At 57.3% G+C, this 14,123-nt stretch overlaps 3 protein-coding genes across 5 annotated transcripts in view; 2 read left to right on the top strand and 1 right to left on the bottom strand.

Moving 5' to 3' along the window:
• Window positions 1–7,639, top strand: part of SF3A2 (splicing factor 3a subunit 2) — a 14,625-nt gene extending 6,986 nt beyond the window's left edge. For all 3 annotated transcript variants that reach the window (XM_003788711.3, XM_023512507.1, XM_023512506.1), the window contains exons 3-9: window positions 495–566; window positions 3,318–3,364; window positions 3,684–3,793; window positions 4,969–5,018; window positions 5,112–5,252; window positions 6,564–6,632; window positions 6,739–7,639. In XM_003788711.3, the coding sequence (XP_003788759.1) occupies window positions 495–566; window positions 3,318–3,364; window positions 3,684–3,793; window positions 4,969–5,018; window positions 5,112–5,252; window positions 6,564–6,632; window positions 6,739–7,518 (1,269 nt within the window). In that variant the 3' untranslated portion in view covers window positions 7,519–7,639. The remainder of the gene's footprint in view (window positions 1–494; window positions 567–3,317; window positions 3,365–3,683; window positions 3,794–4,968; window positions 5,019–5,111; window positions 5,253–6,563; window positions 6,633–6,738) is intronic.
• A 513-nt stretch (window positions 7,640–8,152) lies between these two features.
• AMH (anti-Mullerian hormone) lies at window positions 8,153–10,965 on the top strand. The gene is made up of 5 exons (XM_003788712.3): window positions 8,153–8,642; window positions 9,294–9,436; window positions 9,633–9,741; window positions 9,821–9,980; window positions 10,070–10,965. Exons 1-5 carry the CDS (start codon window positions 8,246–8,248, stop codon window positions 10,920–10,922), a joined length of 1,662 nt encoding a protein of 553 aa, XP_003788760.2. The 5' UTR covers window positions 8,153–8,245; the 3' UTR covers window positions 10,923–10,965.
• Window positions 10,966–11,283: 318 nt separating this feature from the next.
• On the bottom strand, window positions 11,284–13,877 carry JSRP1 (junctional sarcoplasmic reticulum protein 1). Its single transcript, XM_003788859.1, has 6 exons — window positions 13,775–13,877; window positions 13,373–13,410; window positions 13,125–13,245; window positions 12,608–12,781; window positions 11,817–11,908; window positions 11,284–11,706 (listed from the first exon to the last, which is right to left on the bottom strand). The coding sequence occupies exons 1-6, from the start codon at window positions 13,875–13,877 to the stop codon at window positions 11,284–11,286; spliced, it is 951 nt and encodes a 316-aa protein (XP_003788907.1).
• Between the last annotated feature and the right edge of the window lie 246 nt (window positions 13,878–14,123).

A 14,123-nucleotide genomic window follows, 5' to 3' on the forward strand; every position in this document is an offset into this window, starting at 1 on the left:
TGGTGGGCACCTGTAGTCCCAGCTACTTGGGAGGCAGAGGCAGGAGACTCACTTGAGCCTAGGAGTTGGAGGTTGCTGTGAGCTGTGATGGCACGGTATTCTACCCAGGGGGGTAGCTTGAGGCTCTGTCTCAAAAAAAAAAAAAATTTGACTAGGCCAGGCATAGTGGCTTATGGCTATAATCTTAGCACTCTAGGAGATAGAGGCAAGTAGATAGCTTGAGCTCACGAGTTCGAGACCAGCCTGACCAAAAGCAAGACTCCATCTCTACTAAAAATGGAAAAACTGAAGCAAGAGGATCACTTGAGTCCAAGTGTTGGAGGTTGCTGTGAGCTGTGACACTACAGCACTCTACCCAGGGTGACAGCTTAAGACTCTGTCTCAAAAATAAAAAGTACTTGTCTGGACATGAGGGAGAGCTGTGCTCTGAACGTGGGGCAGCAACAGCTCAGTGTGCGTGTGGTATCTAACCAGGGTGTTTCTTTCCTCCTCAGGACCCATATTTTATGAAAAACCACCTGGGTTCATATGAATGCAAACTCTGCCTGACGCTTCACAACAACGAGGTGTGTTCTCTTTGCTTTTGTGGGTCTCCTCTGGGCCAGGCTTCCTTCGGTGCTGCCCTACACCACAACTTCCTCCCCAGTGCTATGACACCCAGTCTCTAGTTGTGTGCTGGGGGTCCCATACATCTTAGCCACCACACCTGTCCTGTGAGACTGTATTAAAAGCTTAGACCCAGCCAGGCACAGTGGCTCATGCCTGTAATCCTAGTATTCTTGGAGGCTGAGGCAGGTGAATCGCCTGAGCTCAGGAGTTAGAGACCAGCCTGAGCAAAAGCAAGACCCTGTCTCTAAAAATAAGCTTGGCAGGGCGGCACCTGTGGTTCAGTGGGTAGGGCACCGGCCCCATATACTGAGGGTGGCGGGTTCGAACCTGGCCCCAGCCAAACTGCAACAAAAAAAATAGCCATGCATTGTGGCAGGTGCCTGTAGTCCCAGCTACTCGGAAGGCTGAAGCAAGAGAATTGCCTAAGCCCAGGAGTTGGAGATTGCTGTGTGTTGTGACACCACAGCACTCTACCGAGGGCGATAAAATAAGACTCTATCTCTAAAAAAAAAAAATAAGCTGGGCATTGTGGCAGACGCCTATAGTCCCAACTACTTAGGTAGCAGAGGAAAGTGACTCAGGGTCACGCCTATAGTCCCAACTATTCAGGAAGCAGAGGCAAGTGGATCACGTGAGCCTAAGTAGTTTGAAGTTGCTGTGAGCTATGACACTACAGAACTCTACCCAGGGTGACAGAATGAGACTCTTGTCTCAAAAAAAAAAGGCCCAGCGGAGTAATCCTAGCACTCTGGGAGGCCAAGGCAGGTGGATTGCCTGAGCTCACAGGTTTGAGACCAGCCTGAGCCAGAGCGAGAGACTTCATTTCTAAAAGTAGCCAGGCATTGTGACGGGCGCCTATAGTCCCAGCTACTTGGGAGGCTGAAGCAAGAGAATCGCTTAAGCCCTAGAGCTTGAGGTTTCTGTGAGCTGTGTGACGCCATGTTATTCTACCAAGGGCGACAAAATGAGACTCTGTCTCAAAAAAAAAAAGCCTAGACCTCCCACTCAGAACTACTCGCTCACTGGGGCATTTGCTTTAAGTCATGCCTTTCTATGAGTGCTCTGGATATAGGCTGAGTACCCTTGTCCCCAGCTCCATCCAATACCTCTAGCCCCAGTATACTGCTGGTTGCTGGGTGACATTCTCTTACTTTCTTTGAACACTGTTGATACCACATCTCACATAAACATGTGTCTGTGAGCAGGAAGTGTAGCCATAATAGATACTATCACAAGCCTTTTGTCTTGAGTCTCCCACAAATAATAACAAATACTCATCACTTGGAACTGGCTTTTTCAGGTTACATTGTGGTTTTGAGATACAGTTAGCTGGATGTGGCTTCAGATCATTTAAGAGTCATAAGATCGGGGCAGTGCCTGTGGCTCAAAGGAGTAGGGCGCCAGGCCCATATGCCGGAGGGGGCGGGTTCAAACCCAGCCCTGGCCAAAAACCGCAAAAAAAAAAAAAAAAAAAAAAGGTATAAGATTGGCTTGGCACCCGTACATAGCAGAGTTACAGCACCAGGCACATATACCGGGGTGGCAGGTTTGAACCCGGCCCAGGCCAGCTAAACAACAATGACAACTGCAACAAAAAAATAGCTAAGCTCGGTGCCTGTGGCTCAAGTGGATAAGGTGCCAGCCACATACACCTAAGGTGGCGGGTTCAAATCCAGCCTGGGCCTGCCAAACAACAATAACAGCTGCAACCAAAAATAGCCAGGTGTTGTGGTGGGTGCCTGTGGTCCTAGCTACTTGGGAGGCTGAGGCAGGAGAATCGCTTGAGCCCAGGAGTTGGAGGTTGCTGTGAGCTGTGATGCCACAGCACTCTACCCAGGGGGATAGCTTGAGGCTCTGTCTCAAAAAACCCCCCAAAAAATAGCTAGGCATAGTGGTGGGCGCCTGTAGTCCCAGCTACTTGGGAGATTGAGGCGAGAGAATTGCTTAAGCCCAAAAGTTTGAGGTTGCTGTGAGCTGTGACATCACAGTAGTACTCTACCTAGGGCGACATAATAAGACTGTCTCAAAAAAAAAAAAAAAGTCATAAGATCATTCAAGTCTCACTTCATCTGTTGGACTGTCAATTCACATTGGACTAATTCATTCCCTAAGGGATAGGTTTTGTTTTGGTTTGCTTCCCAATTCATTCACTACTGCAAGACAGTGCTGAGGAGAGCTATTTCCCTCTGCCTGACATCTGGATGATTCTCTGGGATGGGGCCATTCTGGGCACTGTTGGTGCTGAGCAGCGACCCAGACATTGCTCATTGTCCCCTAAGGGGTTGCAGGGTCACCCCTCGTGCAATCCCCCATAGATCACTGTATCCTGTCCATGTGGGTACTCTCAAGATGGAGTAATGGGGTCACAGGACATGTTCATTGTTGAGCAGCTGTTCCCAGCCCAGGTGGATCCACATGTATGTGCCTAGGAGCATCCCATACACTCCTGAGCACTGATATTCCTCAGACTTCCCTTCCCCCCTTCACACCTGTTAGAATTGGTCTTTCTAGCACTGGGACCCTCTTTGCTCCAGGCCTCTCTAGTCACTTAGTCCCTGGGACAAGCCCTGTCTCATCTCTGGGTGCACCACTCAAAGCATAGTGCCTGCCCTGACAGGGTCTTAGCAATGGCCCAACTTTGGAATGGAGACCTGCATCCTGAGCCTGTGCACTTATCCTTGAATTATCCTTTTCCTTTTCCACTCCAGGGAAGCTATCTCGCACATACCCAAGGAAAGAAGCACCAAACCAACTTGTGAGTACCTCACATCCCTTCTGATAGCTGATGGTCTCTGTGAACCCCTCAAGTCCCAGTTACCAGATGGTGAAACCAGAGTAGCCTGTGCCTGGGGCTAGAGTCAGGTCTCTGATCAGTATTGGAGAATAAAGAGGCGTGGAGTTTTTTAAAGGGCCCCAGCAAGAGACAATGGGGAGTGTGACAAGAACCTATCACTGCTTCATCCCAGAATAGATGAGCTCCAAGGTCGGGGCAAAGGGACTGCCAGCACTAGGGCCCGTGGCCTTGGTAGTCTGCATGGGGAGGGGCCCCAATGCTGGGTCTGTTCTGCCTGTAGGGCCCGGCGAGCAGCCAAGGAGGCGAAGGAGGCCCCTGCCCAGCCTGCACCTGAGAAGGTCAAGGTGGAGGTGAAGAAGTTTGTGAAGATTGGCCGCCCAGGCTACAAAGGTAAGTCTGTCTGGAACAGCACCAGCTAGCAGCTGCTGTCACAGCATGAATGAACTCTTTGGGCTCCAGCACAGAAGCTGGGACCCTGACACCCTCATCCCTGAGCCTTAGCACTATTGTGCTCTGTCCTTTGAGGCCATCCCTTACCCATCTATAACCTCTCCCAATGTCTAAGAGCTGTTAGGCTGGGCTGGGCAAGCATCCATCCTGTCTGGTAGTCCCTTTCCTGGCTGAGCCAGGGTCCACACCCTCCTCACCCTGCTGGCCCATGTGTGCCCTGGGCACTGATATGTGGAGCTTGGCTTCCCCTCTGTGCTCTTATTCTCCTATTAGGGCATCATGCGATCTCATGGGAGGGCATTGGGGCCCTGGCATGTCCTCCTTGAACTTGAAACTCAGAAGAGGAAAGAGAATTTGTCTAGGAGGCAGCTTAGTGAGTGGGGACCCTTAGCAGAGGGTAGGTTCTCAGTTTGGCTATTTCAGAAACTGGTTAAGCATTCAGATTGGAACATAGGGATTGTGTTTCTGGAGTTGGAGAGGAAGGAAGGCAACCTACCCAGCAAGTGTTCTTCATAGAAGGTGGGGTATCTGATGTGCTAATACCACAGACAGGACCCTATAGTCCCAGGGTCTGCTTGAGGAACAAGGGCTGGCTGGAGCCCCTAGGCCTGTTCTCAGTGCACTGGGGAGACAGGGAGCATGATGTGCCCTGGGGCCACATGAAGGACAGCTAGAAGACAGGTGGCCCTGCAGGGATGAAACTACCACACCTAGGAGCTGAATTCTGATGTACAAGGCCTCCATGTACAGTGCTGGGATTCAGGCTGGCCCCAATTGGGTCCCAGTCATGAAGTCCCTGGCTTCTGCCCTCTGGTGTCCCAGTACCCAAGGGGAGAGGCAAGGCCAGTGCCAAGGCCTCTAGGGGCTATGAGACTAAGCACCCCTTTGAACAGCATTTGCTGGCAGGCCTTGAGGAGGACCCTCCAACTCCTGTCTTAAATGATCTAGGGTAGGTGATCTGGCCTTGTCACACCTTTGCCTCACCTGTAGCACAGAGTCCCCGGGCCCGGCTGCTGTTAGTGGAGAACCCTCCCGGTGACCTGCTCCCCTGTTGAGTGGGCACAGTTAGCTAGGGCAGTGAGCCAGCCCTGACCCAAGGCTTTTGTGTGTTGCAGTGACCAAGCAGAGGGACTCAGAGATGGGCCAGCAGAGCCTTCTCTTCCAGGTGAGATAAGACCCCAGGTGCCAGGTGTGAGAGGAGGGGGTCCCAGAGGTACCGCCTGAAGAGCAGTGTTGTCACCTGGTTGTGTCTCCACAGATCGACTACCCTGAGATTGCTGAGGGCATCATGCCCCGCCACCGATTCATGTCTGCCTATGAGCAGAGGATCGAGCCCCCAGACCGGCGCTGGCAATATTTGCTAATGGCTGCAGAGCCCTATGAGACCATTGCCTTCAAGGTAGCATAACTGCTGGGGTCCCCCAAGACCCCATGAGACATGGGATCAAGAAGAGTCTATAGGCCAGGTGTGGTGGCTCACGCCAGTAATCTGAGCACTCTGGGAGGCCAAGGCATGTGGATTGCCTGAGCTAAGGAGTTTGAGACCAGCTTGAGCAAGAGTGAAATCCCATCTCTTCTTTTTTTTTTTTTTTTTTTTTTTTTGAGACAGAGCCTCAAGCTGTCCCCCTGGGCAGAGTGCCGTGGCATTACAGCTCACAGCAACCTCCAACTCCTGGGCTCAAGCGAGTCTCTTGCCTCCGCCTCCCAAGTAGCTGGGACCACAGGCGCCCGCCACAACACCCGGCCATTTTTTGGTTGCAGCCGTCATTGTTGTTTGGCGGGTCCGGGCTGGGGATTCGAACCTGCCACCCTAGGTGTACGTGGCTGGCGCCTTAGCCGGTTGAGCTATAGGCGCCGAGCCAATCCCATCTCTTCTAAAAAAAGAATGGAAAAAACTAGTTGGGCATGGGGCAGTGCCTGTGGCTCAAGGAGTAGGGCGCCAGCCCCATATGTCAGAAGTGGCGGGTTCAAACCCAACCCTGGCCAAAAAAAATTGCAAAAAAAAACTAGTTGGGCATTGTGGCAGGTGCTTTTAGTACTAGTTACTCCAAAGGCTGAGGCAAGAGGATCACTTGAGCCCAAGAGCTTGAGGTTGCTGTGAGCTATGACGGCACAGCACTCTACCCAGGGCAGCAGAGTAAGACCTGTCTCAAAAAAGAGGGGTCTGTACAGTTCAGGTTGAGGCAACTGCCAGTTCATTCCAGGGTGTTTATCCCCTCTGGTGGTGGTATCCCCTCTGAGCATTCCCTTTTTCTCAGGAGGTGCCTCTAGTGATTCCCACTGTGCCCACAAAGTACAGACCCTGACGTGGGCTCAACAAGTGGGTCTGTGACGTTTTGGCCAAGTTACTTAACACCCCCTTCTCCCAGGCCAGGCTGTTTGAGGGATTACAGTAGCCTGTGTCCTGTGCATGGGCCAGTGACAAGTGACATAGACTGCAGTCTTCTCAGGGTGGTGGAATTGGTAAGCAACTGAGCTAGAGTCTATCTTACTCTTTAAGTGAACCTTGTCCCAACTAAAACACTTTGTTGGGCTGGGCCTTCCCCTGGGGTTCTAAGGAGGAGTCCCCTTGGAGGACACAGGAAACTGGCACCTCAGGCTCCCTTAAATTTCTTGCCTGAATGTCAGCCCTGCGGCCTTGGGCCCTCATGGTTCTGAAGGCCAGAGACCAGGAGCCCTCTCTGCCCACCTTCCCCCCCAATCCTCCTAGGTACCTAGCAGAGAGATCGACAAGGCTGAAGGCAAGTTTTGGACTCACTGGAACAGAGAAACCAAGCAGGTCAGTTATGGCAAGTCCCGGGTAGCTTGGGGCCTCATGGCAGCTGCCCTGGCAGGCCTCACCTCCATAGCAGCGGTCCTGCTGATCCTCTTGTTTCTCTCTCTAGTTTTTCCTCCAGTTCCACTTTAAGATGGAGAAGCCCCCAGCTCCACCCAGCCTTCCTGCTGGGCCTCCTGGGGTGAAGCGGCCTCCACCCCCACTGATGAATGGGTTGCCTCCTCGGCCTCCTTTGCCTGAGTCTTTGCCACCACCCCCACCTGGGGGCCTGCCCCTGCCCCCCATGCCCCCCACAGGGCCTGCACCCTCAGGGCCCCCAGGACCTCCCCAGCTGCCCCCACCAGCCCCTGGGGTCCACCCCCCAGCACCAGTGGTCCATCCTCCCACATCTGGGGTCCACCCCCCAGCTCCTGGGGTACACCCTCCAGCACCAGTGGTCCACCCTCCCACATCCGGGGTTCATCCCCCAGCCCCTGGGGTCCATCCCCCGGCACCAGTGGTCCACCCACCAGCATCTGGGGTCCACCCTCCAGCTCCCGGGGTCCATCCCCCAGCTCCAGGGGTCCACCCACCAGCCCCAGGAGTCCACCCTCCTCCATCAGCTGGGGTTCATCCCCAGGCCCCTGGAGTACATCCTTCAACTACTGCAGTTCACCCCCAGGCCCCGGGGGTCCACCCCCAAGCCCCAGGGATCCACCCTCAGCCCCCAGGGGTCCACCCCTCAGCTCCTGGTGTCCATCCTCCAGCTCCTGGGGTCCACCCTCAGCCCCCTGGGGTACACCCCTCAAATCCTGGGGTACACCCCCCAACTCCCATGCCTCCAATGCTGAGGCCCCCACTTCCTTCCGAAGGCCCTGGGAATATACCTCCTCCTCCCCCAACCAACTAAGTAGTGACCCCTTTGCCCAGCAAGCCTGGTGTTCTGTGTTCCTGCAGTTTCTCACAAGAGAATTTTCATCTTTTGTACTGTTCTGAGCTCAGTAAACAGCCTCCCCCACTTGTGGCAGGAATGATGTGTTAAGTGTGGTGCTATGGGACTCAGAGGGCTGCTATTGAATGCTCCCTGTACCAGATGGGGTCCAACTGTGGAGACCATGCAGCTACTGGAGGATCCTTGTACATAGCTGGGGTGGCAGCTGGTTCCTGGAGGCCACCCCATGGAGAACAAACCTACCAGCATCTGCCAGCCAGCCAGGAATGGGTCTGGGGGCCCACTATTTGGGAGGGGAAACCAAACTACTCAATGCCCTTGGAAGCCTCTAGGCAGCTCCCCAGGGGTGGGAAGACCAAGCTGAATTCAGGGCCACCCTCCAGGCCCACCCACCCAAGGGCCTGAACACTAGGACATTTGGTCTCTCCCCTCCCTAGTACCAGACCTGCCACTGTTTACCATCTGGCAGCCCAGCAAGTCCCTTCCCCCTCTGGAGGGGCCCTCAAGGACAGTAAGGGGAGATAGGCTTTGGGGCCCAGTACAGAAAGGGCTCTTTGAGAAGGCTGCTTGGGCTTGGGCTCTGGGGGTGCTGGGCATTGTCCCCCAAGGTCACCACAGAGGAGATAACATCCCACCCTCGGCTTGTCTCATTTAAGCCAGGGCAGTGCCTCCTCTGGTAGCACCCATGATGCATGGCCTGCCTCTCCCTTTCCTGGCTCTGCTGCTGGCAGCTGGGACCCCTAGAGCAGCAGAGCCAGCTGCCAGCACAGGGGGTCTCATCTTTCACAAAGATTGGGACTGGCAGCCATCAGGCAGCCGAGGGGATCCCCTGTGCCTGGTGACTCTGGGTGGAGACAGCAACCACAGTGGAGCCCCCGTGCAGGTGGCAGGGTCCCTGAGCAGCTATGAGTGGGCCTTCCTGAGGGCTGTGCAGCAGGCTCACTGGGGGCCCCAAGACTTGGCCACCTTTGGGGTCTGCAACCCAGGCGACAAGCAGGCTGCCTTGCTCCTTCTACAGCGCCTTGGGGCCTGGCTGGGGGCACCACAGGGGCAGCAGCTGCTAGTCCTGCACCTGGAGGAAGGTAGGTGGGCCCAGGGTCCTCCCCAGAAAGATTGGGTACTGGAGAGATCCATCCCCACCAGTCTCTGCCCTGGGGGGTAGGTATCACCGTCCTGTCTGGGGTCAGAAGTTGCACAGATCCCTGGTGGGTAGAGCACTGGCCCCAGATACCGAGGGTGGCAGGTTTGAACACAGCCCCAGCCAAACTGCTACAAAAAAATAGCTAGGTGTTTTGGCACGTGCCTGTAGTTCCAGCTAGGTGGGAGGCTGAGGCAAGAGGATGGCCTAAGCCCGGGAATTGGAGGTGGTTGTGAGCTGTGCGCCAGAGCATTCTACTGAGGGCAATCAAGTGAGACTCTTATCTCTTTAAAAAAAAAAAAAAAAAAAGTTGTCCCCATACCCCAGACAGCCTGCTCCTGGGACCTTCCCAGCCTCGGAGGCTCCAAGGTGGTGACCCCACCAGAACCCTGATATTGCCACTCTCCACTGGACGGTCACTCCTCCCTGGCTGGGAGAAGCAGCAGAGAGGACCATGCATCAGTGTCCTAAAGTCCAGAGCTGCAAGGATGGCTCTTGGGTGGGGTAGGGGCTCTTCCTGCAGGACAGGTGACAGATGGGCAGGTGGGGAGGGTGCCTAGGCTCTTGTTGCTCAGGCATCCCGTTGTGGCTGCAGTGACCTGGGAGCCAATACCCTCGCTGAGGTTCCAAGAACCCCCACTTGGAGGAGCTGGTCCCCCAGAACTGGCGCTGCTGGTGCTGTACACCGGGCGCGGCCCCGAGGTCACTGTCGCTGGGGCTGGGCTGCCCGGCACCCAGGTACCAGGGAGGTGCACGCCCGGGGCCCCCCAGGAGCCCTCTCTGCTGGGGAGGGGACCGGATTTGTTAGAAGGTTCACTTCATAGGAGGGCTGAGTCAAGTCTGGATTTGGGACCGGGTGGTAGGAGGAAGGAGAGCAGGGTTGGGCACGGCGGCGCTGCCACCCCATCCAGCCAGGCCGGGCCCCTCCCCGCAGAGGCTCTGCCCGTCCCGGGACACCCGCTACCTGGCACTGGCCCTGGACCGCCCGGAAGAAGCCTGGCGCGGCTCCGGGCTCGCCTTGACCCTGAGGTCCCGCGGAGACGGTAAGTCACAGCAAAGAGTGGGGCGGTGGCAGCTGCTCAGGGCCCCCAGCGCCTGAGCCGCCCCGCGCCGCCTGCGCAGATTCCCCTCTGAGTACCACCCAATTGCAAGTGTTGCTGTTTGCCGACAACCCCCGCTGCTTCACGCGGATGACTCCCGCCCTGCTCCTATTGCCCGGGTCCCAGCTCACGCCGCTCCCCGCGCAAGGCCAATTGGATACAGTGCCCTTTCCGCCGCCCAGGTGTGCGCAGGCCCAGGTGGGGGTAGCGAGGGTGGTGGGGGAGGCGTTGCCTGGCGCCCGCTTTTAACTCGCCCCACGACGGGTTTCAGGCCGTCCCGGGGGCCTGAGGAGCCGCCGCCCAGCGCGGACCCCTTCCTGGAGACGCTTACGCGCCTAGTGCGCGCGCTGAGGGTCTTCCCGGCCCAGGCCTCAGCGCCGCGCCTGTCCCTGGACCCAGATGCGCTGGCCAGTTTTCCGCAGGGCCTGGTCAACCTGTCGGACCCCGCGGCACTGGAGCGCATGCTCGACGGCGAGGAGCCGCTGCTACTGCTGCTGCCGCCTGTAGCAGACGCAGACCGCGCGGCGCCTCAGAGCCCAACATCGGCTCCGTGGACTGAGAGCCTGACGCGACGAGTGGCTGCCGAGCTACAAGCGGCGGCCGCCGAGCTGCGCGGCCTTCCAGGCCTGCCGCCGGCCGCAGTCCCGCTGCTAGCGCGTCTGCTTGCCCTGTGCCCGGGAGACTCTGGCGGCCCCGGCGGGCCACTGCGCGCGCTGCTCCTCCTGAAGGCGCTGCAGGGGCTACGGGCAGAGTGGCGTGGGCGGGACCTGCGCGGGCCGGGGCGGGCGCAGCGCAGCGCTGGGACTGCCACCACCGACGGGCCGTGCGCGCTGCGGGAGCTCAGCGTGGACCTCCGCGCCGAGCGCTCGGTGCTTATCCCGGAGACATACCAGGCCAACAACTGCCAGGGCGCGTGCGGCTGGCCGCAGTCCGACCGCAACCCGCGCTATGGCAACCATGTAGTGCTACTGCTCAAAATGCAGGCCCGCGGGGCCGCCCTAGCGCGCCCACCCTGCTGTGTGCCTACCGCGTATGCCGGCAAGCTCCTGATCAGCCTGTCGGAGGAGCGCATCAGTGCGCACCACGTGCCCAACATGGTGGCCACGGAGTGCGGCTGCCGGTGAGCTCACGCTGTACGTACTGCTGTCCTCAGGAGCCCGGTGCGCCCCTCCCCGTATTTATTCGTACCCTAAGCATCATCTCAATAAAGACCTGGTCACCTGGTAATCTGGTCACCACCTGGCTGAGGTGTTTGTACGTGTTTGGGAGCCGCGGGACTTCCTTTGCTGTCCTTGCACTCCCACTGTCTTTTTCCCCGTCTGCAGCGCCTCAACCCCATCATTCAGGCCCAGTGCTTGGTTCTGGGTCCAGGCTCAAAAGAGCAGGCAACGCGGCGGCCGCAGCACTCGCTTTATTTTGCTGAGCTGTGGAGCCACAGCCAAGAGTGAAGTGGTTCGGGAACTAGTGCGCATAACCCAGGCCGGCTCAGTCTCGCCCCTTGCCTGTGATATGCTTTTGGCGGCCCAAAGGCCGGTGCTGCTCACTGGGGCGATGTGGGGAGGCCCAAGGCTGTCTCTTGCTGTGCTCCGCATCCCGGAAGTCTCGCGCCCACGGCTGATAGTTCCCTTTGTTAGCCTTCCTGGAGGCTGGGGGCCTCTCCTTCCTCGGCCTCTCCTCTTTTCTTGACCTCTCCTCCTTTCGCGGCCTCTCCCGCGGCTTCTCCACCTTCCTCTGGCTCTCCTTGGGTCCTCGATCTGCAAGGGGAGCGCAATCCTCCCCAGCGGTCTTCCCAGGTTCCTCCTCATCCTTCTCAGTTGCCTTTCGATTCCTGGAAATCTTGGGCCTGTCCCTCGCCTCTGCCTGGGGTGCAGGCAGCCCAGGTAGGGGCGCCCACGCTGTAGGCATAGGCTGCAAGACAGTGTGGTCCTGGGGTCAGCGCCCACCTCCGCAGTAGGCCTGGCCCCTTTCCCTCTAGATAAAATCCCCACTGCCCGCTGTCACTGGAAGGAAGTGCTCACTGGGAGTGATGTGGACTCCTTCCGGACCAAGCTTGGTGGGGCCCACAGCTCAGGGGCAGGCGGTGGGACAGCCACTTCTCCAACCACTGTGTCTACGGGGAACGGGCAGGACAAGAGTCATCCAGAGTGGAGGGACCCACCAACCATTCGTCCCTCCCTCACCTCTAGAGCTCTTCTCTCCGAGACAGATGGAGCTACTCTTGCCACCAGGTTAGCTGATGTTGGGCTGGATCCTTCCGAGAAAGAGACCTTCCAAGACCTTCTCTTGGAAGGTCTCTTTTTCCCGTCACAAAAGGACCAGTCATTCTTTCTCGGTGGGCTGTAGGAGCATCCCTACCAAGGGAAGGAGGCAGGCCTGCCTGAGGTAGGGGAATGAGGCCCTCACTAGCTTCCTTAGCAGTGAGCAGGAAAGGCGGCAGAGCAGACTGGGGAGAGCCAAGTACAAGATCAGTGGGGAAGAGGACGCACAGGGCCCAACTTTTGAAGGGGAAGGGCCCCCAGGGTCCACAATGGGGGGGAAGTCTTGACCATGGGGCACACCAGGTCCATCCCTGTGGAGGGAGAGAGTGCACAAGGTGGGGGCAGGGGAAAAGAAGTCCAGCTCACTGGCCCATCATGGGGTGAGGGGGACATGACAAGGCCCGTCATTTAAGGGGAGATGGGGCGTCATGTTCTAGAGAAAGATGCAGGCCTGGCTATGAGGGTGCACAAGACCCTCCCTAAAAAAGAGGCTGCCTGCCCAGGCCTTTTCCTGGAGGGGTGGGAAGCTGCCTCTGGGAAGCTCTGCTCACCATGGCACAGCTGGAAAGCTGAGCCCAGAAGCGCTACCAGGGAGGCCAGCACCAGGCATTTGTTGAGTGTCACCTCCCCCCAGGGCAGCTCCTCGCTTAGGGCCGGAGGTGGTGGTGGTGGCTGCAGGGGTGAAGCAGCCTGTGTCTTCTTGGGAGCAGGGGCAGTGCGAGGGCCTGCGGAGACAAGTATAGGCAGCCCGCACCCCAGGCATGGGAGCAGCGAAGGGGGTCACCTGTTTCCTGAACCCAGCTCTGCCACACCTGGCTGTGCAGTCTTCAGATACCCAGATGCTTTTATATGATAACTTGCTGAATCTTAGGTGCCTCAGCTTGTGTCATGCATTAATGGAGGCTCCTAATCCAGTTAGTTGCTTCCTGCCACACCTGGATACCACCCAGGCAGAAACCCGGGTCACATCCCCTCACCCCCCCTGCCCACCCAAGGACCCAGCTTCAGGGACCTGGCTTATGCTGTCCCATGCCCATTCCCCCTCACCCATGCCCCCTGCAAACAGACTTGCTCCAGCTTTTAGCTTCTCCTTCCCAGATCCTGGGGCACCCCTGGCTGCAGGCTCCTTTTCTATCTTCTTGGGCCTGGTATCTGCACTTTTGCCTTCACCCATGGTCTCCTGAGTGTCCTGTGGGAAATCACCAGACGTTCTGGGTGTTTCCTTCCAGCCCCAAACCTTTCCTACCCACCTTGACCAGTTCGTCCCTACTCCAAGGGTCTCCTGGGCTATCACTTAGAGGGCCCCAGCTACTCACATGGGGCCAGCTGCTAGGGTCGGCCAGCCTGGATGTCCCTGTTGGGGGGAACAGAGGGAGAGTCAAGGTGACAGGGACCCCTAGGCCAACCCCACATTCTACCCCTGGCTCTGCTGAGTGAAGTGCAGGTGACAGTTACCATTTCACAGAGGAGATGGGCTCAGAGAGAGCTTTACCGAAAGGCAAGAGCACTTTAGTGATAAGGTAGGATTCTGCTAGCACCTGTGATCCTCAGGGGCACCTTACAACCCCCTGAGGCAGAAATAGGGACCTAGGTTTGGACGGAGGGACCACAGTTCAAGCCAGTCCAATGTGGGAGACTAAGCTCTGCTCTGAAGATGAGCATCCTGGCTCAAGGGCATGCCTGGGGATGGGCTTTGTCCTACCAGTCCCCAAGGCTACCTCGAACCCTGTCCTCCTGGGGCTCAGCCAGCACAGAGAGGTCCTTGCCAGCCTGGCAGCTGCCTAGGCCTCTGTCCAACTCCTCCCAGCCTCTGGTTGCCATGGATCCAGCAGATCCAGAGCTGCCTGGGAGAGGTGGGGAAGAGGAGTGTTACATGTACTGAGCCCCTGCTGTGGCCTGGGCCTGACCTGTGTCTCTATGGACATGAGTTAACTGGCCCCTGTGCTCCCACATCCCAGCCCTTATCTCTGCCTTGAGTACCTTTCACTTGACAAATTCATCCTTATGTCAGACATGGCCTAGGTATTCTCCCTGAGCACCCTCCCCTAGCCCCACATGCCTGCCTTG

Source organism: Otolemur garnettii, unplaced genomic scaffold, assembly GCF_000181295.1.
Source record: "Otolemur garnettii isolate 467f Iridium unplaced genomic scaffold, OtoGar3 scaffold00029, whole genome shotgun sequence".
In the NCBI taxonomy this organism is placed as follows: Eukaryota; Metazoa; Chordata; class Mammalia; order Primates; family Galagidae; genus Otolemur; species Otolemur garnettii.